General features: G+C 41.6%; 1 protein-coding gene across 1 annotated transcript in view; it reads left to right on the top strand.

The window, feature by feature from the left end:
* Positions 1-9,361: 9,361 nt before the first annotated feature.
* cox10 (cytochrome c oxidase assembly factor heme A:farnesyltransferase COX10) overlaps positions 9,362-26,649 on the top strand; it is a 31,675-nt gene continuing 14,387 nt past the window's right edge. The window contains exons 1-4 of the mRNA XM_069160219.1: positions 9,362-9,456; positions 10,884-11,026; positions 11,314-11,722; positions 11,950-12,074. Coding sequence (XP_069016320.1) covers positions 9,426-9,456; positions 10,884-11,026; positions 11,314-11,722; positions 11,950-12,074 — 708 coding nt within the window. The 5' untranslated portion in view covers positions 9,362-9,425. The remainder of the gene's footprint in view (positions 9,457-10,883; positions 11,027-11,313; positions 11,723-11,949; positions 12,075-26,649) is intronic.

Below are 26,649 nucleotides of genomic sequence, written 5' to 3'. Positions count from 1 at the left end.
CGATAGCAGATATGTGGTTGCATATATTTAACTGTGACAGATCTGGGGATGGAAATTAACTGGATGCACTTTCAAAGACGGATGCAAATTTATGTTGGTGTATGCACACTCATTCATCAAGTTGTTGGCTGGAATATTATTCTCCAAAATCAGCTCTGCAACTGTGACAATGCATATTTGGCATCTGAGTGTATGGCTAATCTTTCCAATTTGTTTCCCTCAAAGTAAAATAAAAACATTGCATCCTCACGGAGCTCATATGACGGACTCCCACCTAGCCTGAGTTTTTTTTTTTTTTTCTACGTGTTAATTACTCGACACGGGAAAAGATGGAGGTAATTTCATAAAGCAAATGAGCACAAAGTATAAATAATTCAGGGTTGGAGTTTTTCCACCTTAAGGGCCAAGGACCTGACATAGCTGAAATTCAGTGGTTGGAAATTTGCGATGAATTTGACAATTCATTTAGTCAGCACAAGCAGATTTTTACTCAACCTAGAAAACCACAAAATCAATCTTTAAATCGGTGCTCACGATCTTCAGCTCCTCACCAGCGGCAGTATGTTCGTCTTGAAACGGTTTGATGTCTGAAGCTGTATTTTCTCAGGCATTGCTCGTCTCAGCCGTTGATAACAGCTGGGCAGAGATGGTGTAATCACTGCTGCCTGTAAACCAGAGAAGATACACATATAAAACCGTGTGTATTCCCAGCGTACATGAATTTGTTTACTGGAAACTACATCTCATGGGGACGAGGCCGATGGGACTGAAACATATGGAACATTGAGCCTTAAGCTTCACAGAGCTGCAGTGACAGAAACCCACTTCTGGATCTTAATGAATTTGGGCTAAAGTTAAATTCAACCTGTAGTTGTTAGTAAATTGGACAAGTGTCAGCATGTATGTTTGTCAGCAATAAATTTAGCTTCATTTCGATCAAATTTACAACTGATTGATTCCATAAACGTGTTGCTGTTGGTCATATTTTCCAGGTCACCACTGACAACACTGGGTAATTATGAAATGGACTTGTGTCTCTTTTATTGCCCACCACGGGCTGCTGTAAACGATATAAGGTATGCAACTGTAAATCTAGACTCTGGTGCTGCTCTGCCATTTATTACAACAGGAGAGGAAAAAAAAAACATGAAAGCCCATTTCAACCACTTGTATTACCTATTTCCTGTTGAAGTTCTCCCTTAGCGGCGCCTAGCGAGCAGATAATTCCTGGTATGCAAATGTTTTTTTGGTTGAAAAGAAATTATTGATCATAGATCAGAGAAATGTGGTGCCGAGCAGGAAATAGAGAGCAGGCGAGGAGGCTAGGGCAGGTTTAAATGAGAAAAGCGGAATGAATTATGCAAGTCTCTCACACATCCACCTTTTCCTCATTATGTGGCGCCATCTGAGTGGTAATTAAATTCATGCACTGATAGGATTCCCCTCGTTTTCTGCCACTGTGCTTTTCTTATGCACTTTGTCATCCTGGCACTTTCCAAAAAAAAGGAAGGGGGGGCTGGAGTCATGTTGGAGGGCTGCGGTGGCATCGGAAGCAGTGATGAAAAAAAAGAAAAGATTTTTTTACTTTCTTTACTTTTAAAATGTAATTTTTTTAAAAGACTAATACAATCAGGAATAATAGTCAAACTCTGTCTTTTGCTTTTTTTTGCAACACAAGCAGATTAGAAAGAAGACATTTTCTTCGAAGCATCGTTGTAATTCACTTAAAGAGTTATAATTAGGATGTAATTTGGTCATAATTTAATTAATAGTAAATTGATTGTCATACTGTAACTGAGTGTAATCCAATCACACGTAATGGTTAATATGTCCCTGAATGGGCCGGTGTCGGGGCATTGAAGAGCAGATCACCAGCCCACAGCACAGCCGTCTCAGACTGGAACTGTAATGTGTGGAACAGCTTCGTCCCGGTAGATAAGAGAGGCATCCCGGAATGTTCCATATTTTTCTGCCACACAAAACCACTTCGAGCGCAGCTGCCAAGACTCCGTCACACAACCGGCGATGCCCGCTGACCCGCAGACAGGAAGGTCCTCTGTTAGCCTCGAGGCTATCACAACGGCGTCTAAAACTTCGCCTGGCTTTTCCACGGGGAATAGAACACGTTCTCGGGGAATAAGGGAGGTTTCGCAGCCATTACAGAAAGCGTGTGATGCAGAGATACGAAAGGTCAGACGTACTGGCGGTTTAAGCCAATTTATACGGCGGAGAGGTTGTGATAAATTCACTTTACAAGGATCTGAAAAGAGAGAGTTCAACCAAATCTTTTGACAAAAGACGAGTGCATAACTGAGTTAAACTAGATGGATTATACTGTATGTCTGAGCCACACACAGTGAAATATTGCGTGTAGCGTACCCTGCCAAAAAATGATCATGGCACTTCAACTGATGATGTAGTTAAAAAAAAAAAAAAAATTCAAACCACTGTAAATTATGGTGTAAATATACAGAAAAAAAACCTAACATATCAATTACCGTCCTGTACGGTCTCTCAGTATAACAGCTGTCTTAACATTGGCTCACATGAAGCTAACTCTCATTTATTTAAACAAACTTTAATTCACAACCCCATTAAAAAAAAAACCTCATATAACACATCTTAACACAACAGTTTAGTAACAAATAGTGACCTTGTACCTCTTCAAGTGGTGTTAATATCTTAAAACGGTTTACATTGTGCTGTCAATTTACTGTTTTTTTCACGTACATTCCTTGTTTCATTTCACGCGACAGGAAAATAAGCGAGTGCCTTTCAAGATAAAAACAGGAAACAAGAATGTGGAAATTCAAATTTTTGTCACTGTGCATTTTTTTTTTTTTTTTGCCGGAGATTTTCCCAGGAATGTAAACTGGAGAAATTCCGTCAGATTAGGACCAAGATTAAGTTATGGTTTATGATTCGATCAATCAATTCTGTCCAATGATTCACCAAACTTGAGTTACCCACATTTAAGAGAATGTATATTTTTAATGTGAAAATATATCTTTAAACATGTAAACACTATTGACCTCTGTTTTTCCCATTCATTCACAGAGTTTTATCTACAGGGACCGAGCTGCAAATGTGCATCCTATGTTTAAAAAGAAAGTGCCTCGCACCCCAACATTATTTCATCAGGGAGGAAGAGACAGTCCATTTTGCAAATTGACTCCTTCTTGCAATATCCTACTCCTCTGTTGGGAGATACACACAAAGCAGGAAACCGATCCTGCGAAGACGTCCGTGGATTTATGATCCGGAGGCAAGTGCGAGTGAACAAGGCCTATTCCCATCTGGGCCGGGAGCCGCCGCCGCACTGAGATTTATGACGAGGATGACACAGCTGATTACTCTTGGTTACTGAGGAGAGCTGGACGTGGACCAGCGTCAGGGATGTTCCATGTGTTTGTGTTTATGAAAGGACAAACGACATCACAGGAACCCAGATTTGTTTGTGGTCTTCAGTCAGATTTGAAATTGACCGAAATCTCCGTGACCTTCATGGGTTCCCATAGACAGACATCCGGCAATATAGCATGTTGTGGTGAATGAATGAGTGAATATTCAAAAGAAAAAGGAGTAGGGAAATGAAGGAATAAATAAATAAAACACCCAGACTAATGGGAAAAACACACTGCGTGTAGCGCATGCTGGGTCTGGAAGAAATGTGGAGACTTTTCTGTGACCCCATAAACCGCATGCACTGTGGACTTTTCCTTATTCCTCTTGACAAATTTGTGGGCTCAAATCCTGGACTTTGAGAGTTCAGCCAAACCAAATACCGGCTGCACAATGGCTGAGAAGTTGTTGTGACCCCGCCGACCCCGTCTGGAGTGTGCTTCTGGATTGTGGTCACGGACAGGAAGCTGTAGAGTGTCACCGAGCCCTATAGCCCCAGCCTGCTATACGTGAAGCGGCTCTCAGCACTGCAATCGCACCCAAGGTTATAAAGTCGAGTGAAAGAAAATGCTTTTTTTTTTTCCCCTCATCTGAGCAATAAATCAACATGAGGTCAAGTTCAAGTAAAGACAGCAAATAAGAAACACAGTGAAGGCGGGCATTTGTCTGTTTTCCTTTAATGGATTTAATGAGATTTAGTCTAATAGCGTTGGTTAGCACAGACGAGTCTTCAGCATTATTAAAGGTCCCCTATTTTACATATTTTCAGTGTTTTGCTTTACAATATGGAACCTTTAAAAAGCACCATGATCATCAATCGAGTGCCATATCTATTTCCTTTGTTGGTTTAATGTTGGAGGGAAGTAGCCGATGGTTTCCAGGACAGACAGGACAGACTCATACATTGCTTGATATCAACGTGGAGTAAGTCTGTTTTTCTCACAAACCATTTGCCCCTCCCAAAGCCTGCTTTTAGGCCTTTGGGAGACACAGAGTCGATTCCATGGTTTTAGCTGTTTGGATGAGATTTTGGGTGAATGGGGTTTGCTCTGTGTGATTGATGAGCCACGGCCAATTACAGGCTTAGCCTCGGAGGCCCACAAAGACACCCGTGATCTCAGACATAAACATTGGTGGCCACAGGGCTCGAGGATACCTGTTGTCCGTGGAAAGAGGACAGGCGTCCGGGCGGGCAGCTGGGGCTGGACACGACAACGTTGCAGATGCTTCAGTGACTCAAAATACCTCCAAAGACAAGTCGGCGAGCATTTTGAAAACAAAGCAAGAATCTGTCCCGCAGAGAAATTCCACGGGTGATGTCAGTGTTCCAGCGCGGTGCCATCCTGGTGGGGGGAGGGGGGGGCGGTGGATGGCTGCTCCGTCTGACACCGTGCGGTTGACGAGCAACAGGGCGCCAGCCGGGAGCTCGTTAGACAAACTATGACAACAAAATGTTGCCCTTGAAAATCAATTATAAACAGGAGAGCGTCTCTGCATCTGTTTCTGCTCGGAGTTATGCGGCGCTGTCTGCCTCGTTCTGTTTTTGCAGAGGCTCTGACTCCACTGCCACTCAGATGGTCATCCCTCCGGGATTAGTGATGGCACTAAAAACCTCTGGGACAGCGCTTGTAAATCAGAGCAGATGAACTGAGGCGATGACAGCTCGAGGAGGCCCTGGGTTATTTGACTGGGCCATTTATTGGGACTTCTCGGGAGGAGAGTGTTTCATTATAGGCGGTTAGTGTGTTCCCCAGTGTGAGACATGTAAAACTAGAATAAAAAATGATTTGGCCATTTTGCGAGGGCCATATGTGGCTGGCAATCTTCACGCAAGGAGCAACAGGGCCTTTCTTATTAATGTCTATTAATGGCCCTTCAGCTCTTTGCTTACACAAGCTGTGGGCCCACGCTACCTTAAATTAATTCAACGTGTCACCTTTTCACCGCGAAGTGCCAAGGAGCTGTGTTTTTAAAGAGAAAGCTGGGTAAATTCCTGGACCCTTGAAATTGCTAAAGAGAGTCAACCGCTTTTCCCTCTCACCACACCAGCTTCACAGTAAAGCAGACAGCCAGAGATCCTAACACGGAGCTTGCCCATCAATCTTACTGACATCTGCTCTCCACTCCAGAATTATTTGTGTTTGCCCTCTTAGAATGTAAATTGTGCCATTTTGAAAACATTTGACTAAGATAACAGAGGACTTTAAGTGGTCATCAGTTATTTTGTGAAGAAAAAACGCAGGCACACATTCATGTATGACTAATGTCTCCACGCCCAGGATTATGGTGCAATATTGTTCAGTAAGGGGTGACATATCATTTCAATCATTCACCAGAGCTACCCTCTGCCTAAATGAGTTAAAAGTCTGTAATTATTTAAGGTCAATATGCTACGCCCGGTAAACGTGTCCTTACTAGATTGAGACTGTTGCAGTTGTCATTTTCACCATCCGGCTCCCCCGTTGTGTAACTAGTAAGTGTACTCGTGAACATATGAGCACCCATTGGCCATGTTGTTTTCAATATAAGGTGTGGTCAGGTGCATTGTTGCGCCTTCGTGGTGCATTTCCATCTTGAAGCAGCAGAAAGCAATCGCACAATTAACCGACAAAAACTGCAACGACCCAGTATTTCCCTGGTATTTTAATGGTGCATCGACAATAATATGTCTGTACAGGGCGCATGCACATTGCAAGTTAAATTCAGCAGCGCACAAACATGAAAGAAGATTAAAGATAAAAAATATTACAATGTGAAAAGATTATTAATACGTGCATCAATTTGCTCAATCGGCACACGAGGAGATCTGTTTCCTCTGCAGAGAAGTAATCTTTTCACCATTATAATTGCAATACGTCAAGGTGCACGTGCACCTGGCCGTGGAAGGAAATGGGAGATGACAATCTGATTAGTTTACTTCATGCTAACACACCTTTGTTTAACTAGGGCACTAAGTAAAACTCCTTTGAACCGCCTTCCTCTGCGCTCAGATTATCCACCAGTAAACCAGCAAAAGTGGATGAGAACCGTCCCAAAATGCACTTTCACTATGCACCTGTAGACTGTGTGCTTAGATTGTTCAAATTAAGCCATATTTTACTGTAAATAAACAGAAATTCTTAAGTCATTCTGGACCTAGAATCTGCGTTGGGAGTGCCATCATTGCAGTGGGTGGAGTTTTATGTTAACGTGCCCGGCTGACACCAGGCTGCTTTCACTCTTGATAAACTATGTCATCACCCGACAATACAAGCCTCCACTCCTTTTGTTTCCCCTCCTTTCTCTCTAGAGAGGATCTTTACAGCCGTTTCATTTTTTTTTTTTCCGAGATGCAGTGAAAGCAGCTTGATAAAAGGCCCCTCATGCTGAGACCACCATCAGAGGTAGAGTGACTGTAAAGATCCTCTGAAAGACCTCTTTGGGTTGAACAGACCTTACAAACTCCTCCTATTGTTTGGAAGCCATTCCACTCCTTTTTTTCTCCATCTGTTCTAAAGGTCCTCTCTTTTGCCCGACCTGATGGACAGAAGGCGTTAAAGGCATGTTTTGTCTTTGTCTTTACTCACCGGAGTGTGTCGTGCAATTATCCAAACAAGTGGAGCTTCCTGATTTTAGGAGAACTGCTCACAAAATCCTACACAAAAAAACACAGACTCTCAATACAAAGATATACGAAATTATACAGCTTCAGGATGAGGACGACTGAGTGCTTGGAATTCATTCCTCGGAGACAGTCACTCACTGGACAGGATAAACTATTCCTTAATGCGATAAACAAATATTATTCCATTGTATTCCCGAGGAGCAGAGGTGGCCGCGTACTCCTGAGTGAGTCTGCGTGTTAATGCAAGTCTCTGGTATTCTGATCAGGATGTCGGCCATTAAAAGCTGCACCTTACATGCCGCGCTCTGCATTAACCGCTATAAACTTTAGAGGTTCGATCCTTGAGAAACCGAATTCCTGCGGCTTTGGAGTAGCAAAACAAGTAGAAAACCGAAGTTGAATAACAGAACCCAAAAACATATAATATGGTGTAAAACCAACCAATAAACCTTCTTTTCAGCACTCACATCATAAACAAACGTGAAGAGGTTGACCGGGTCAGAGCGGAATGAAATCTCGTAAAACACAACATAATGGTTATCTCCCGTAATGAAGGTGCTCTTGTGGCGGATCCGGGATGGCCTTGAGTGTATTGTTGGCATTCATCAGACCCCTGCATCTTGATGGGGCATGAAGATTACACCATGTAATCTTAGCAGGGATGGAGGAACTGGCAATCGAGTGGAATGAATGCGATGAATCGGGAGAATTGGATGCTCAGCTTCGGTCGCATTCGGATTCGAGTTCATAGACAACGCCTGTGATTGGAAATGATATTTTCAGCGTGGACATTTGGATGATTCCAATAAATAACGAGACCAGCCTTAATTAGCAGCAAACAACGAGGAATGTTTTTCCATGCACCGTGGAAACTGTGGGTCAGTAAAAGGTTATTGTTTTATTGAAGTTAAACGCCGCGCCGAAAGAGACAAACACACTGTTCTATTATGTTTGTTTGAATAAAGCAAGGCGCCCGAAGTGAAAGCAGTCGAGAGCATATCAATCAGAAGGATTCTATCTAGCTGGTTGTGGCAGTCAGGGTCAACAAGATGATCGCACACATAAATAACAGACCAAACAGCAGAGCTGGTCGGAGGACGAACAAGGGCAAGAAACAAAGCACTGAATTAGACAGTCGTTTTAAATTAAATTAAATTAATACCATCTTCAACTCAGATTTATTGACCACAGTCAAGACGTTTTCTGGTAATCTCACTCCTGGAAAAACAAAACTCATATTGTCGTTTGTTATTCTAAGAAAACAAATTACGTACATTAAAAACAGAAAAACAGGAAAATGAAAAAGCGACACAGCAAACAAATGTAGTCATATCTACATGATACATAGCTGCTTCCTCTTAAAACTAGAATAAAATAATGTTACTAACAAACTGCTAAAGACAAGGGAGAAAGTCTGTTTTTTTCACCGCGTTTTACCATGAAGGTGATAAATTTAGGGCATTTTATTGAATAGTGTTAACCTTTCATGAAAAAGAGCCGAATCCTCATGTGATTTAATGACAATATGTTTTGTTTAGACAGTAATCTACTACCATAGCTATAATTTGACAATTAGATACGTAACAATCTGGGTGATTTACCTGGTGGAAAAAAGACCCTACACGGAATAAAATAAAATAAAACTCAAGAATGAGAAATTAGGTGCTTAAACTAGAATATAAATAAATTGTTATATAGTCAGATGCACTGTCCTATATCGAGTTGTTCTGCTTTAATAGGAAAAGCACAGGTGCAACTAATAATAAAATTAATAATGGCTGAGTAATTTTAAAGTTTCCTAGTAATCCATGACTGTGACAGGTAAACCACAAGCAGCTATCATATATATAGATATATACTGTACTGTATATACTGTGCATTTTATATTTTATATTTATATTTTATATTTTTTACTGCTATTTTATTGCTTTTCTATTGTTCTATTATTATCTTATTGCTTCTGTATGCTGCTGTAGTGAAAAAAATTTCCCCTCGGGGATTAATAAAGTAACTACCTAACCTAACCTAACCTAACTTAACCTAACCTAACCTAACCTAACCTAACCTAACCTAACCTAACCTAACCTAAAAACCCTTCTGAATTAAATGCTTTTTCGTTTTTTTTTGTTTTTTGTTTTGTTTTTTTTTACAAATAGAATATTATTATTGAACCAAATCGGGGAAAGTGTCGGTTAAGATTTGTTTTTGGATAGTATATCACGGTTGATTAAAATGTAAATATTCACTTTTGTATACAGTCTACGGGGGGGGGGGGGGGGGGGGGGACGCAGTATCCGCAACAGCCGGCGTGACGTGTTCTGCCCCCGGAAGTGCTTCGCTTTACCCAACGAGGTGAAAATGGCGGCGCGCTGCATGTGAAAGGGGGTCGTTAAGGGAGCCGGCTTTATGATTCGAGAACATGTACAAAACGCCATGCAGCCGACTGTCAGGTAATACCGGGAGGGAGGCGGGGAAGGAGGGGGGGGGGGGTCGGCAAAGGTGGTCTGTCGGTTCTCCGCGCTGTTCCTCCTCCCTCTGCAGCTAGCGTATTAGCTTAGCATGTAGCTTGTACGTAAAGAGAGCTCGTCAGGAAGCTAGCAGTGACCTTAAGAGGGAAGTCAGCTGCACCTGCACTCACCGGAAACAAAACAACAACAACAACAACAACAACAACAACAGAGTGCTTGCAGCTGTTTAGTTGTAACTGTTGTTAAAGTGTAAAAAAAAAAAAAAAAGTCCCGGTGGGACGACTACGTCACTCCCAAGTCACGTGACCCCGTCGCGTTTCCACGTGGATAACCGGGAACACGTTAAATAACGAAAGTAAAAAGCTGACTATTGGAAGGGTTAATGCAGGGTGGTATTATTCTGTAATAATAATAATAATTTAAAAAAAAATAATAATCTGTATCACACCGCAGCACCTGATACTTTTTTTTTCAACCCAAGTTGTATTTATTTATTTGTTTATATATCGTTTCTGTGTGTGTTTATTCATTAGTCTTATTTTTTTTTTTTTTTTTTTAATCTTTTTATCTATGTTATTTTATTGCATACGTTTTTTTTTTTCTTATTGTTGCACCTTTTTATTTTTCCTAACTATTTCTATGCTGCTGTGACGACTAAATTCCCCCACTGTGGTATATAATAAAGTAGTGTCTCTGTTTCTACTTCAGATCCAATCGCTTTGGCTCAATTTATATGAAACGAGTTACCAGTAATTAACTTACAAAATACATGTAATTGTATTAAAGGTGCAGTTACTGGGAGGAAATATGTAATTAAATCACAGTTACTATTTAAAATATCGGTAACGACATCTGATGTTCCATAAAAAAAGCTTATACGTGGAATACAACATTCACTCTGCTGCTTTGCATCTTTTTTTTTTTCCGCCTCCATTCATGTGGCAGTTTGCAATCTTAATTTAGAGTTGTTGTTTTCGATTAGTTCGCTTGTCTGCCAATCAAATCAATGTGAATTTTTCGATGCAACTACACCAAAGGGATATTTAGAAAGAGTCACCCAGGAACCAGAGTTAAAAAAAAAACAACCAAAAAAACCTGCATGAAGCAATTAAAAGCAAATTATTTTGGGAAGTCTGTGATCATTGTGAAATATGTTTCCTTTCATACTGCAGTATTGTGGAAAACAAGTTTAATTGCGGTCTGTAGTGCGTTTTGTTTCACTTCATTCTCATATTTATTTTTTCTCTTGCCCCTGTCCATGTGCCATCTGAGATTAAATTGTTGTTGTTTTTTTATTGTGGTTTTCTTTGTTTGCTTAAATGCTTTATTGTTTTATGACAGATTCAAACCAAACCAAGACTATTTATTTTTTTAAAATGATTACACGTTGTGTCTCGTGTTTCTTCTAGGTTTTGTTGGTGCAACTGTGAAACAGAAATTAGTTCAAAATGTTCCTCGAAGTCACCAGACCTCCCGCAGCCTCATTCAACTGCACGGAAGAGATCCATCGAAGTGGCTGACGTATCAGCATCTCAACTTCCTTAAACGGCAGGTACTGAACTACATGAGATTAATTGGTGGTGTTGTTGTTATGCCTTGTTATTGCTTTAAAAAATGTGAAAGACCTTGAATTATTTTTGTATTTTCTCATTTGTAAAGTAATTTGAGCAGCTGCCATGTATGAACGAAATGATATAAATTAGCCTTCCCTGTCTGTATTCTGAAATTACACTGATTTTCTTATTATCTGCTGCACATTTCGGGATGCTCTTGCATTTCTCATCACACTTGAGATTATCTCATAAATCGCCATGTCTGCCCGTTTTGTTTTTCCTTCAGTATGTTGCAAAGAACAACAGTGAGCTTCACCAGCGTGCCGTCCCCAAACGGGCACCTGTCCTGGCCATCGTGGACGAGAGAGACGACGACGGCGTCGAAAGGCAAGTGGAGAGAATACCGACTATTACCTCTGCGGTCGCAGACGCTGCTCCACAGCCAGACGATGTCGCCGGTACGACGCGGCCCGAAATCTCCACCTCGAAGGCCACGACGGGAGACGCGGCGGCGGCGGCGGCGCAAAATGAAACCGTGTCCCTTGTGGTTGCACGTCGAGATGAGACTCCGCACGTCCAGGTCGAGACGGACGAGGCGAGGGAGGCGCGTCTCGACCAACAGTGGAAGCAGCTGAAGGTCGACATGGCCGACTTACCGGATGTCTACGCCAGACTTTCCAAAATCAAACTTACAGGTGGGGTACGCACTATCTCGTGATTATGTCATTTACTCCCTCGACCACGAGACGAAATAGGAATCCCAAAATACCACAACGTGGCCAATTGAGAAGATGCAAATGAAATCCAGAAAATGTCCTCACACCGAGTAGAGTCGAGGCCCCGCCGGTACCATTCAGTGGAAACATAGCATTAGTTTCCATTTGAAGAAGTAACTCTTGTTGTTTTTGTTCGTTGATTTCAGCTCTGGTGGTTACGACTGCAGCAGCTGGCTTTGCGATGGCTCCAGTGCCCTTCAATCCCATCATGTTCTTTGTGTCTTCTCTGGGGACAGGCCTCGCCTCTTGTGCTGCCAACTCAACTAACCAGGTTTGTCATCGTCATATTGAGGTCAAACAAGGTCATGTGTGTATGTTTCTGTAACATCTGTGTGTGTTGCCTTTGGCTTTTTGCACACCCTGATCACCTGATCACAGCCAGGTTTTCTAAATAGTATAACTTAATAGACTCTGATTAAAAGCCGTTGGCATTCACAGTTTGACATTAAAGTTTAATCACCATCAATAAATTATCAACAAAAAATGGAACATAATAAGATTCACAAACATGGGAGTTACACCAGGGTTATACTGGCAACTAAAAATGTTGAACCACAAATTCACTGAAAATACAAAGATCCCATAAAGCATAAAATATGAATCACGTTGCATGTGTAACTGTTTCAAGAACTGCAGTAAACATTGGAGCTGGTTCTGGTTCTGACTGTTTATTAAGTACCAATTTCCTTTTTGGAAAGAAAGTGACTTTTCTCACATTTGGCAAAACGTCTGTCGGTCTTATGATACATTGTGGATTTTTATTGTTGACATTTTATACAAACATTAACTTGCTTGCTGACAGACCCCGCACGATTTTCTTCTTTAAGTTATGTTCCGAAAGAGATCCTAAAAGAACCAGCACGTCGCCTTCTTTTACCCACTCTACATTCCTCTTTTCCAACGGATCTCAAAAATGCATTGAGCTGACTGTAATGCTGTTATTATTTCCCTGCTGAAAGCTTTTCTTTTTTTCTTTTTGAAGCCATAAACAAAGGAGAGGTAGTGTGCTTAGACACTCAGAATGCCTAGAAGAAGTAGGGCCTCCCTCTACTTGACGTCGTACATCGGAATTTGCTCCATGTCTTAAGGATATTAGTATAATGGGTGACCTCCCCCTCAGCCCTGGGTTGAACTGCGCTTAGTGGTGTCTGTGGCCTGTAATTTGGCAGCAACCTTGATTACACTGCAGGTTCATGCCCTTGAGGCACCCCCCCCCCACCCACCCACCCACCCACCCCCAAGCATCACCACCAACAACAACTACGCATGTTCCAGTTGCCGTCTTTATTGCTTTGCAACAGAGAAGGCGAAAAGTTTTGTGACATCGCTGATCATCTCGAATGACAACTTTTGCATTCTGTCGTTTGGATGTGACTGCAAATGTTGACACGGTTTTATTGCTGTGGTCGGGCCTGAATAGTGTCAATCAGTCCGTTGCTAAAGGTTAAAATGGCTCCTCTGTACACCTCCACCTCACACTGAGCAGGTGTGTAAATATCCTTCAGGTATTTGAAAAATCCTCCCTCCCCTCCTCCTTCCGTGCCTGAGAGGCCGAGAGCTCCGAGACGTTCAGAGCGTTGAGTGGTGTAAGAGGCAGCAAGCCACTCTTTGTACCCTTGGTGTCCCTTTATCTGTGTGGGCCCACCCTCACATCAGCCCTGTCAGTCTTCATTTTCTCCACTAGCCCAGACCGAGGTTCGGACACAACAGGGCTTCAGATTTCATTGAAACAACGTTTGTTTGCCTCTCTCGCTCGCTCTCTCTCTCTCCTATACTATACTATACTAGTTGCAAATTAGATAAGTGTGTTTGAAGAAGACCTGCGGAAAATAAAGACTCTTAAGGCTTCTGCTGTCGTGGAAAGTTTTTAAAAACTGTTTCTATTTTCCAGGTGTTTTATTTAAAAAAAAAAAAAGACACTTTTGCTTCTTTCTAGTCTGCAGTATTTTCACTGCCCCACCATATTAAATGACTTTTTATGCACTAAACCATAAAACATCAGCATGAAAATATTTGACTGTGTGAATGGACCATGCCGATAGTAATCATATGATGGAGGTCTGAAAAGATTTCAAGAGTTCATTTTTGCATTGTCCATGTGGGTCCTGGTGTCCTGTGGTAGAATGTGTGGCATTTTGGGAATGCTTCACATGGTTTCTGTAGATAAACACATGGTGAACTGGAAAGAGCTCCTTGTGGAATATTACTCCAGCATTTCTTTGTTTTCACAAATGGCCTTGTGTGTCTTAGCCTGAAATTAATCAGTGCTTACTCCGTTTAAGGCCAAAAGAAAATCCTTTTTTTGTGGTTGGTAGCTGGTATGTGAGACGAGTCAGACTCGCTCTGCTCTCGTAGCCCTATGTTCTCTGCGGGCACATGTTGCGTGTCATCATAGTCTTAATTGGAAAGCGTTGGAGATGGGATTTTTTGTTTCAGACAAATTAGCCACCTGTCTTGAAGTGAGGTTGACTTTAAAGTACGTTGCTAGACAAAGTCATGCAAGTAGCAACCTTAAAGGGTGGTTAAAATGGTAAACATCGCCAGGAAAGTAAAACTCGTTTGTAGTCGGCTGTGCTCGTCTCTTCCTGCTCGTCTCGTATGAAAAGTATGTTCCTTTCATCACGCGCTATAACAAAAGTGGTTGGGGTTGCTTTGTTTTGGCGAAGAATGTCATTTTCCTCGTAATTATACTCACTGAAGCAGCATGGATGTCACGCGTGACACATAATTGCCTGTTGCGCTGCCGCTGTGGTGTTTGTCTGCACCTCTTTGCAGTGGACCGACACACTCGGGACTGTCAGACACACCCTCACCTGAGTAACCACAACACTTCAATCATCTTTTCTCTTTTTCATTATCCCTAAAAGAAAACACAGAATGGGGAAGAAAAACATCCGAACCTCAGATCTGCTGCCAAGGGTTTTTGTTTTCTCATAACTCCTTTTCATCTTAAAGATATTGGTGCTTCACCGTTAGCGTGGTGAGGTGTGATCAAAGCTCGAGTCCTTTTCATACGAAATATCAAACGAAAGCTAAACGAGCAAATCAAAGCAGAGAAAGACCCAAATGAAGATCACTTCCTACGGATCCTTCTGCTCCACCTTCATCCCTTAATGTTCGTCGTCTAAAGAGGCCGAGGAGTAAATGCGGCCACGTAACTGTCGAATTACGGTGAGGAAGGCAGGAAACTGCCTTCAGGGACAGCAAAATGCTTTGGCTCTTAGAAGTGGCAGTCAGACGTTCGGCTGAGCTGTCAAAAGCCAAGGCTGCTCTTTGTCCCATCGGGAAGTGCCCGGAGGGCGAACAGAAATGTTGTGGTTTCTTTTTAAAATGTGACTCTATTTAGGAAACTGACGGAAGGGTGTAAGCACCAGGAGTCACGTAACAATGGCATGTCACCGGCTCGAGTTTCTTGCCACAGTCGAAAGACTTAATGCTGTCGTGTCTGTCTGACAGTCGCAGAGGACTTTCAGGTCCAACGGCAAAGGGACGTCATTATTTGAGCTTCCAATTGAAATAGTTCTCTGGGATACCAACTAAGAGATTTTCAGTGTGTTATTTATTTATTTTTTTTGCTTGAACCTGAATCTCGCAGCTTATATTGCCACGAAAGCCAGTGTGGAGATGTTCGCCTGAAAAAGGGGGTAACGCTCTGCAGAGAGTCAAAGTCTCCCGAGAGGTTTGACTACAGTTTTCCCTCTCGGTAGCAGAGTTCCTGCGGGATTGAATCATAGCTAAAGGTTAGTTCAAAAAGTGCTGGTTGCTCTAGTCTGCAGGACCCCCGGGCCCCCGGGTCCCCGGGCCCCCGGGCCCCACACCAGGCACGGCCTCTGCAGGTGTTTCCAGCCGTCATCACCTTCCTGTCTCGCCACTACTTCGGCTAATTGGATAATTGGGTGAGATGAGAGTTTGAGGCCGGAGCCTGAAAGACCCCGGGGGAGGTCTGAGGTCCCCGGCAGTGTAAATAAGACCCGATATGGCCTTCGACTGTCAAACAACAACTGCGCCACTATTTTGACAGCATCTGTAGTGTAAGTCGCACCGTGTGAGTGTGCGTGTTTGTTTTGACGTGGATTCGAGCCGGCTTTGTTCTGTATGGCCGAAACGTGCTTTGGCGACGAAGGCAGCGAGTTTTCTGTCGCGTGTGGTGAGCTGTCTGAGGCTGGCACGCACACGCGGGCCCCCACAAGCCCCCGGCCCATCCACTCCTACCACTTCAAGCTACGCCCTTCCCTCTACGCCTGTGCAGGCATGCGTTATTTCCCCTCCTGCACGCTTCCTCCTCGGTGCACCTTGGTCAGCCCCGTAGAGTATGGGGGTACATGACCCAACATGGGCACAGGTTATGCAGACAGTCGTGTGTTACTGAGGTAAAAAAAAAAAAAAAAAAATCCCAAATCATTTGTTTAAGATATACAAATGCAATTGTAAACTGTTATGTGACCATAGCGGCCGAGCAGCCAGTTTTATATAGCACATTTACACTTCTGCTTTCAACTTTAAAAGCACTGTGAACCTCCCCTGAATGTAATGACACCACCGTCTTATATTTCAAACACATGTTATTACAATGCATGTTAAACTCTTCATCTCTGACTGCCATCTCTGTTTCCGTTTGAAGTGGCAGTCGTCTTTTTCGGCATATTTATCACAACATTTGGATGTCAGATTGGTGTGCCGTCACCTCTGTTGTGATGTGAATAAAGCCTGGAAATTCCCTCTCATTATTATAAATATTGAATCCTCCCCTCCAGGCATATCAAGCATAATCCCTGAATCTGTGTTTTTAAATGGCACTGATGTAAACGTACAGTCTGGTCTTGATTAAAGTCCTTAAATAACACCAACATCAATGCAGAATTATTTTTTTTTGTATAACAGTGCACAGAAAATATCAGGGCTATGACATATTTTTTTGTTTTGGTTCTGGATTGAACCTCAAATGAATAACTGACTATAGGCTAAATGCAGACTATGAGCTTTCGTCACATCCATATCAGATGTATTTTGTAAAAATGTGATCTCTTTCTATGCACAGTACTCTAAATTTAGGCAACAGAAAGTAATCGGACAAATAACCAGAGTTAAATAAAGTCAACCAATTTAAAGCCCAAAATGTTTACACATATGCAAACTAATTATTAGCCAATCAACAACAACAACCAACCAGGCTTCTCTTGAAAACTATTGTCCCTTTTATATTCCAGTTTTTATTATATCTTCAAAAGGAGCCTCATCGCAGCCGATGTACCAAAGACACAAAGGTAGTATGTGAAAAGGATTGTGCTTAAGCTGCTTTAATACACGTACAATGCAATATACATGACATAATACGCATTCATTTTGCTCTGGCGGTGTTGTATAACATTTTCATTAAATAATAAATCTACATGACCAATAAAATGATTAAATTGCCTTTGCTTCCTGTGGACTTTTATGCTGCAGTGTTATACATATGATTTAATACATTTCCTATAATTACAGTGATGTTTTTTCGTTTTCTTTTCTTTTCTTTTTTTTTTTTCACTGCTTTCGACATACTGAAGGTGTGTTTCGATCGTTGTCCCATCAACAGCTCAGTAGGTGGTATTCATCTACCTCAGCCCGGGTTGGCGGCACGTTGCCAGGCCGCAACAGTCAGGGCTGCAGCTACAATTTTTCCAGCAGCGGACATGGGGCTCCTCTTATCGTAGGTCGGGGCACCTCGCATAACATGTTACCTCCTTGAGAGGATCATTAGTTGTAACCAGACCTCCTGGCTGCTAAAACTCCACCGACCATTGCTCTCTTCAAACACAGTAAAACCCTCCCGCCACTGGGTTTGTGTCTGTTACCTGCTGAGCGGTATTAACAGACGGTTTGGTTTTAAATGGGTGCTGCAGAATACCTCATCATCTGATAGAATTGGTATCATTTTTGTGTCCTTTTTCAACAAATCTGTTTGAAAGTCACCCTGCGCCTCATCCTCACATTACCCCCTATATTGTGTTATATAATCAGTGACCTCCAAAAGTATGTGAAATTGATGTTTTTTCTACTTCAGGTATTTGAATTTAAGATGAAACATGAAAATGAGACAAACGTAGAGGCTTCAGTATTTATTCCACGTTATCTGGATGCTATTACTACTACTACTACTAATAATAATAAACTTTATTTGTACAGCACCTTTCATAAAAGAAATGCAGCTCAAAGTGCTTTAAAGCAACAAACAGTGTTTCACACACAGACGGATATAAAGGAACATAAAAATATGTTAAAATAAGAAAAACAAATAAAATGCATAAGAATAGATCAAATTAAACACACAAAACTCTTAATACAATAAAATAGAGTTAAACTATAGAATAAAGCATTGAAAACATTGTAAATTTTAATAATAGATATCTAAAAGTTAGATATATTTATCCAAGAATATGCATGTTAAATTTCAAACTCTGTATGTTGTATTTATTTTTACTCTCTCATATCTTAGTACATCAGTGCTTTGTCTGTCAAATGATTATGTTGCCACGTCGTGCTTTTTTGGAGTTAAAGGTCAAACACATCAAACTGTGGCGATTAACTAAAACGGAGATCCCTTCCTCGCTGCAGATGCGGTTCCTCAGATCTTGTTTTCCACCAGCTTATTTGAAACAAAAGAGCAGGCTGATCTTTGACATGAATAGTTTTTAGCCTTTTTGTTTCAGTGGTCTCCACCAAGCTGTTAATTCAGCCTCGGAGAACGGGTGGAAATTCCCTTTTAATTGCTGAGCAAGATGCTATGAAAAGGCCTCGATTGGGTATCTCTCTTTCAGCGCCGGATCAAAATGAATATTTAACTAGACAGCCCTGTTTAATAGTTAATTTCTTTTAAAGCCTTTTGTCTTTGTCAACTGTGGGGTGCCAGTCCATTTGAAACGGTACAAATGGTTCTCTTGTAGCCTCAGATGGGAGACAGATGCTGTACTCTGATAAAGTCACGAAGGGTAAATCCACCTATCATATGCCCCCAGGAAAATGCCTGAGAGGAAGCAAGGGCAAATACTGTTGTCAGGCAAAGTGTTTGTTGGGCTTGGATGCACTGATAATATTCTGGTGTCTGACAATGTTGTAATGGTTTATTTAATTCATATGTTGTGTTTACGTTATTTTTTTTTAAGTTAAATTTCCTGCTATTTCCAGAAGTATAATGTACTGCACTGAAGGTTTTGAAATCCAGCTGCCTGTGATGTTGCTCTTTATTTGTTTACATTTTGTGCATTTAATAATTGCAAGAAGATTAAACCTTTTTAAATAGGCAGACCAAACTCACTGAGGTAAAGGAGAATAATTTATATAGGAGCGCTGGCAGGCAGCGGCTGCATCCTGATTAAATACTTTTACGGTGTTAATTTTAAACAGCGCAGCCTTCCTACTGATGTGAATCCTTAAAATACCAGCTCACCTCTTGCAGTCAGTATAACCGGCCTTATAAAATTTAATGAGTCCAGCAGAGGGAACTCGGAGAAATATTGGAAACCGCTAAAAGCACAGTGTTTCTCAGTATCAGTTTTCTTCAACTATTCCTCAGTTCAACAGATGCACAACCTCAGTATTTTAGGAGCTCTAATATTTATACCATGATTACCTTATATTGTTACCTTTGTAAGGAAAACTACTGAGGTGCTAACAACTGCAAATCTTCCATGTTCACATTTTTATAATGGTTACTGTATGATATTGAAATTATTCTCCATTGGTTGTTATCGACTGACCCGGCAATCAGAGATATGTCGAAAAAGACGTTTTGATTGTTAATATTTTTTTTTACTGTAGAAAATGATGTTCCTCATCATGGACTCAAACTTGCTATCATAAATAATTAGAGTAGGCACATGCACATAAACATATCTAAATTCCTGCAGTTTAGTTTTTTGTTTTTTTATTCCCATTTCCCATTGTGCAACTTCTAAATACAACGAATAAATAATATATATATATTTTTCTTTTTCAACGACCCATATTTTTGTTGATCGTACTGTACTCAAACTTCAACAAATAAGCACAGGGTGACTTTACTTCAAAGGAGCCGGAAGAACAAGAACAGAACAAGGTTTTCTTAATGGAGCTGTCAACAACCTGCTGTCAGCTTTTGTGAAGATTACACTCAAGTGACGCATCGATACTCGACGCAACCAAAAGCCTCTCTGGGCTGTCAATGCCGCGGCTTGTCGGCACAAACACCCAATAGAGTCGACTTCACCTGAGGGAATGAGCATGACTGACTGATGGGCAGGTGGAGCGCCTCTTTTCCACCTCCCTGATTAGCCTTTAGTTTTTGACAAAACACTGTGATTACGGGCTTCAATGACCAACAAGCAGAGCTGCAGACACCAGCGAGACCTTAGTCAGAGAGGAGGAAACCACCCACCTCAGCACTGTCTGGTGCCAATGAACCTTTCCACACTTTGTGAGCAGTGTACACACACACGTGAATAGTTTTGGTTGTTTTTGGCCATATCTGACCTCATACAAGCTGAGTAAATGTTTTCACAACAACCAGGATACTTCGTCGGAGGTATTTAGTCTCTCTGTTACTGCCTTCGGCAGAGTTTTCAGCAAGGTGAAAGTAGAATCTGAATATTCAGAAATATTCAAGTTTTTACCATGTTTTTTTTGCACCTAACTACCTCTAAAGTAGTCCTTGAGATCTGTTTGTGGTTTTGGCGCTATTATTGTTGCCTACTTTGTTTTCTTTGGACAGTCTGGACTTGTTTCCCCACTCAAACGGATAGTGGCATGTCAGCACCTCCAGCGTACGTGGTGAACGTATGAGTGGATGAAACAGCTGGTGTAGAGGCCTCTGTATGTTTAGAGGACAAACCGGAACTCTCTTATCACATTGTGGACAGTAATGATGGGTTTCTAGAGCTGTTTGCATGGTTTAACATTCGCAGGTTGAGCCCAGAGATTTTCCTGCCTTGTTAGTGGAAGTTGATGTCACTGAATACTGTCACGCCTGAGCCCAAATGTTTTTCGTTCACTTGAGCAGCTCAAAAATTACCCATAATGACACGAAGAAAGTGAAAGTATTCTGATGGAAAAAGGCTTGGCAATGATGTGGAATGTCTTTTGTGATGCTAATGGCAGTCAGATGAGTGCACACTGTGTTGTGATGTGTGGCACTGTATTGCATTAAAAATGTGTGACAGCGGAGTGAATAACACATCTCATGGAATGACCTGCTGTTTTCTATTGAGCTGAAACGTGAGAGTTATTCAGCTTTCTGTTTTTTGTTGTTGTTGTTTTTGCCCTGCTTTGAAGAGATAGTTGTTCATGTGGATATAAAGTTATTGTTAGTGTTAGTCAGAGACAAATAGAAAAGAAACATTGATGAAACTAGGATTCATAAAAAAGACATTCATAGCATCTACTTTCCTAAGACATCGCATCATTTCTGTACATTGTACTTTTTTTCCTTTTCTTGTGAAACTCAAGTTTGCCCTCTCTATTTGAAGGTAACTTAGCCAAAGGCAAGTAGGAACACTCTTTGTAATGCTGAGATCCATGGATAATTAACAAAAGCAGCCCTGTTTATGGCGTGCCCGTGAGCCAACACTGCATGCTAATTTGATTCGAACCGAGAAGCTTTTGGGGCAAGGGCATCGTTGCTGGAAAACAAAACGGTTCTACCAACATGCACCGAGTCTTTCCTTAAGCTTTAGGTTTGTCATACATTCTCAGTATGTTGGTTTAACGGCCAAGTTTATTTATTTAGCCCAAAATCACAAGGTTGCCTCGTACCCCCGCCCCCCCTCCAAAAAAACCACAAAAAAAAAAAACAGAAAAGGAAAATGTTTTTAATTTGCTCAGGCATATGTTATCTTAAATCTTAGCACAAATAAAGCCCGCCATACTCTGTATGTGGCCTAAATGAGGTTACATAGTTTGTGTTGAAACTTTTGACTGCGCTGAATAGTTTTCTCTCTCCATCTCTATGGGTTCATTATCATTTAAGTTAAAGGTCTGTTCTCGATGAGTATGCATTACATTGCACCTCGCCTATTGAAGAAGTCTTCAGACGTCGATTTGCCTCTCTACTGTTAAGTGCTCTGTAATGGCTGAGCATTATAAATATGAAGACGTCACACGAGTACAAAGAAGCTCAGATTTTGACTCGCTTCCATTTCTCAGTACTCTATAGTTTGAGTAATTGTTTCCGTCTTTCATCTTCTGCACATATTATTTAAAACATTTCAAAGGTCTCTTGCCTGGTCTCCAATGACTATTATCCAAATTATATTTTGTGAATCTTAACTGCCACCCAACTCTTCAGTTGTTCATTATGTAATCTCCAAGCATATCCTGAACAGCTGAAAAATGCCACAACTGATATTTAGCATACAAAAAAGGTTGTTTTGTTTGACCATGAATGGCCTTTTATTTTTGATTATAATAGTCTCATTTAAAAGCAGAAATATCCTTTAAGACTGCGCTGTCATGAAAGTTGCAACTATTCAAAGACTTTGAGATGTAGGCCGAGAACACGCCACATCTATTTACCACTTTTGCAAAGATCTCCAAGATATAGTGTTGCTTAACCTTTCTCCCCACGAGATGAGTCTCTGTCTCCGTGTGATTTAAAGTACAGCATTCACGCTCCTTCTCTCACAACTCTCACACGTGCGCAAATCAGCTGTTTGTTCTGGAGGTGATTTTTCATAAATCCTGTGGGATGCATACTTAGCAAATTGTTTCTCCATCTGTTATTTATTAATCTTCCCTCAAAGAATAGAGATGTGTGTCCATTACAGGTGATTGTAAAAAGGAAACTCATCAACGCCGAGATAGTATGACTATTTTCATTATAACGTCTGAAACATAATTAAAAAATCGAAACTAATTTCACTAATCTAGGCAACTAATGTGTCTGAAATGATGCTTCCAGCCAGTCATATTAACTAAATATGATGACCTTTGGTAGCTCCAGCAAGGGCGGCGTTGGTGGTCAATACCGATTGGTTAAAGACTGCTTCAATCGTTTCATATTTAAGCCAAGGTCTACACATGAGCGTGGCCAGGCCAATATATTATTTGTAATTATTCATTTATTTGTTGGAATTTCCCTGGGTTAATTTTTTTGTCTCTGTTTCGCTCGTATTTTTGTTAACATGCCGCTATATATACGTACACACAACTCAGTTGGGTGTGCTCCCCCGTCTGACTCGGCTTCGCTGTAGACACAGCAGCCAGTTAAAAGGCTCTTCAGCTATATGATGACACGGCAGTCTGTCAGACTGTAACTGTTGATTACCGTTCTCACCACAGATCAAAGTATGTGTGTCTGTGGGTGTGCGCAACACGCACATACATACTCGCCCGGCCTCCGATGCCTTTAAATATACTTTCGACACCTTATGGGAGGCAGCGCTTTTTGCTTTGTAGCTAACCCCACCTGGGGATCACAGAGGGATTGTAAAACTACACTTGTTTTCTTTTGTTGTTTATGTCTACAGCGTAGCATTACTTTACCCCTCTATTCTGCACATCTTAATAACTGTTTGTTCTCTTTACAGAGGCTCGCCTCTAAGCCACATAAAGAATCGCTGCTTTGTCAGCCCACAAACGAAACTTAAATATCTATTTATACGTGGCGCTGCATACCAGAACGCTGCTTCGAAGGTGCTTCTGTAACTGAGGCTGTTGTTTTCGTGCATTTGCTTATTAATAAGTGCTTGAAGTGCATTTTATATTTTCTGCTCATGGACATATCTGGCCATTTCACGAAAGACCTTGTATGATCATTCAGATTCAGTTCAGCAAAGACTCGAGCTGCACTCATCCTCTGTGGCATTATCTGCTTGTCCAACACAGCAGTTGGAAATGCACCAAAAAAAAAGACCTTTTTTTTGAGAGCAAAGGCCGTTTTACTCTGAACACCATTAATTTCAGTCACTCGTTGAAATAGAAGGACGTAACCATTGCTATGGTGCCATTCATTTTACACCCACACAACTGTAATGAGTTTCAGAATGATAGACTGTGTGTGTGTGTGTGTGTGTGTGTGTGTGTGTGTGTGTGTGTGTGTGTGTGTGTGTAGGTGGTTGCTCTATACTTTACCTGCAGACCTTTTTTTTAATCAAAGTGCCTTTTTTGTGTTAATTAATTAATTGTGGAAGAGACTTGGCGGGTCGCACCAATCCATAATTTCAATGGCCTTTTACCAGTTTGAAATTGCTTTCTTTATTTAAGGGTAGGTACGGGTATCATTAGGATTTTATCTATGCAAATATCGATACAGTACTTGCAGATAAGAATTGATACTTGGCACACTATCGTCAACATTGTTCTTTAAATCAGGGGGATTAACTTACAACTAAGCGCGCCGGTCCTCGATTTACGGTATATCCGTTTATTTGATAAAAAATTTCAAAGGCTTCTTGTTGAAGTCCGTCTCCTGGCATTAATGATTCCCCCTCAAATTTCCTTTCTATTCATCAAAATGAGATCATAGAAGTTTTGGCGTCATGCCTTAAAGGCATAGTTGCATCCCCTACACACTGCTGTGAAGTAGTAGTAGTTTTTATAAATGTCTGAAAATTATTATTAATTATTAAATAGAAAAAAATGTGTGTGTGTGTGTATATATAATATATATGTCAGTCACATTGACATATAGTTATTATTCAGACACTTTGCTATGACACCTAAGATTTAGCCGCGGTGCCTCTCATTGATTGGACATGATATAGAAAGGCACATACCTGTATACATACAAGGCCTCAATGCTAACTTGCATATCCAAGCAAAAACCATGATCATCCCCGAGCCCAGGGCAATTCCTTGTTTCAAACTTCATTTTCAGATATTCAGTTTAGTCACTGTGACTTCTCCTTGAGAAACTGCGCCAACACTCAAGCCCTCTGGAAGCTGTGTTACTTCACATCCTGACAGCAAGAATTTCTGTTGCTTTAACGGGACAGATAGTTGACAGCTCACTTCTAGAACCCATCGCGGAGCTAACTGGTTGCTTTTCCACTTGAAGACACGGAGGGTACGGCAGAGAGAAGAGATGGGTCTCGGGGGGGGGGCAACGCTCTGGCGGTGGAGGAGGACAGACTCTGACAGGAACTTTGTTACCCTGTTTACACAGTCTCCTCCTATTTGCTCCAGCAAACAAGATTGTCACTCATGGATAAATTATTTAGTCAGGCTGCTTTTTTTTATTTATTTTTTTTACACCGTTTACTGTCTGCTCCCCTGCGTTAGGTGTATCTTCAAATGTTCTGATTTCCTATAAACATAGTTCATACTTCCTTTTCCTGTTGTCTGTTTCTCAGAAATGTCAAACTAAAAGGAAAAGCTGTAGCACCACAGAAGATGTCCACAATTGTGTGTTACCCAAGTTTAAGACCAAAACCCACAACTCTAGTTTTGAATCAGTTGTCTGGTTGATACTAAGCTCTCGTCTTTCTCTGTTTGGACCAAGCAGGTGGTTGTGAAGCTCTGTAGGAGGTGCTGACACATTGTTTACTTTACTGCACAAACTAAAGCAAATCCAGCAAGCCTGCACCAAAACACCTCCTGTGACTTAATACGCAGAAGTACCGTCATCTCCGTAGTTGCTCCTCTGCCTTCTCCGAACCAACTCACCAACACGAGTTATCGACACGTTATCTGAAGTCTGGCTGCGAAGAACAAGCCGGGGAGGAGAAAGGAAATGAGAACAAACATGCTGATTGAAGAATGTCTGTCACGGTGTGTTTAGCTTGAAACAACCTTACCTTGCAGGAAAAGCAGGCAGCGTGTGACCCACATCCGGGCATGTTTAAAAGGTCGCCGAGAGAGAGAGAGAGAGAGAGAGAGAGAGAGAGAGAGAGAATAAACAACCAAAGAAAACAACCAACCCACAGAAACGGAGTAATCAGTTTTCTTTTAGTTGGCAAACAACGGCAAAAAAAATACAAAGAATGTATTTTTCATGGGCGGTTGAATCAAGTGACTCATTTATTATGTAATCCTTTTTTTTTTTTTTTCACCAAAGCACCTGTTGTCCCATTTGGAGTTGTGGTTAGTGAAATACATAAAGGGATCTCCAGTGAGAGCTAACGGTTGTGAATACCAGCACTAGTCATGTAAAGGCACGTCCTGTACACGGCGTTCGGTCGGGGCTTCGAGTTCCTCGGCTCACCGTGATCGACGCGATCGCACTCTGGGAACAAAAACCGTAGCGCAGGAAACCTTTCGGTCACGTACCTGTTGTTTGGATACCAAAACCGCGATTTCAAAACGAGCGCAAATTGTGAATTTTGGTTGCCGTGACAACCCGTACAAGCGCAGACAACCACGAATGCGGTCATCTTCTCGTATTTCTGACGATATAAGTTATTGCAGGATTGCAGGATGTTGTGTGTGTGCGTGTGCGTGCGTGCGTGCGCGCATCACATTGTTGGCCTCATTAAAAGATAGTTGACCTTCATCTAGAGTAGATTTTTTATGTCCGTAAAAGGTAATGCTACGGGTGAGTAGAGGCTGTGCGCGGAGAACCAGACCTCACCATGTGTTGTCTTCGTCTCGGGTCCTCATCATCCCCGTTTGAAAGGCTTGTTGAATGAGCCCGTCGAGATGAAGGGGAGGATTTTTACCGCGGGTCGCCGCCGCAAATACAAATCTACCAGAGGTGCTGATGGCTGCTGTCACGTTTGCGAGAACAGCGAAGGGCCTTCATGTGCGTGCGTTCCTTATCACGTCTTGTTTCCAAGGCTGCATTTCTTCCACGTCTCCGGGACGAGCCATGTCAAGAACGCCGATGAAGCCGACACGCACACGCACACGCACACACACACGCACACACACACACACACACACACACACACACACACACA

Source organism: Embiotoca jacksoni, unplaced genomic scaffold, assembly GCF_022577435.1.
Source record: "Embiotoca jacksoni isolate LCO1_2020_lvr unplaced genomic scaffold, fEmbJac1.0.p SCAF_26, whole genome shotgun sequence".
NCBI lineage: Eukaryota > Metazoa > Chordata > Actinopteri > Embiotocidae > Embiotoca > Embiotoca jacksoni.
The sequence above is the reverse complement of the archived record's forward strand: the minus strand, read 5'-3'. Positions and strand labels throughout refer to the sequence as shown.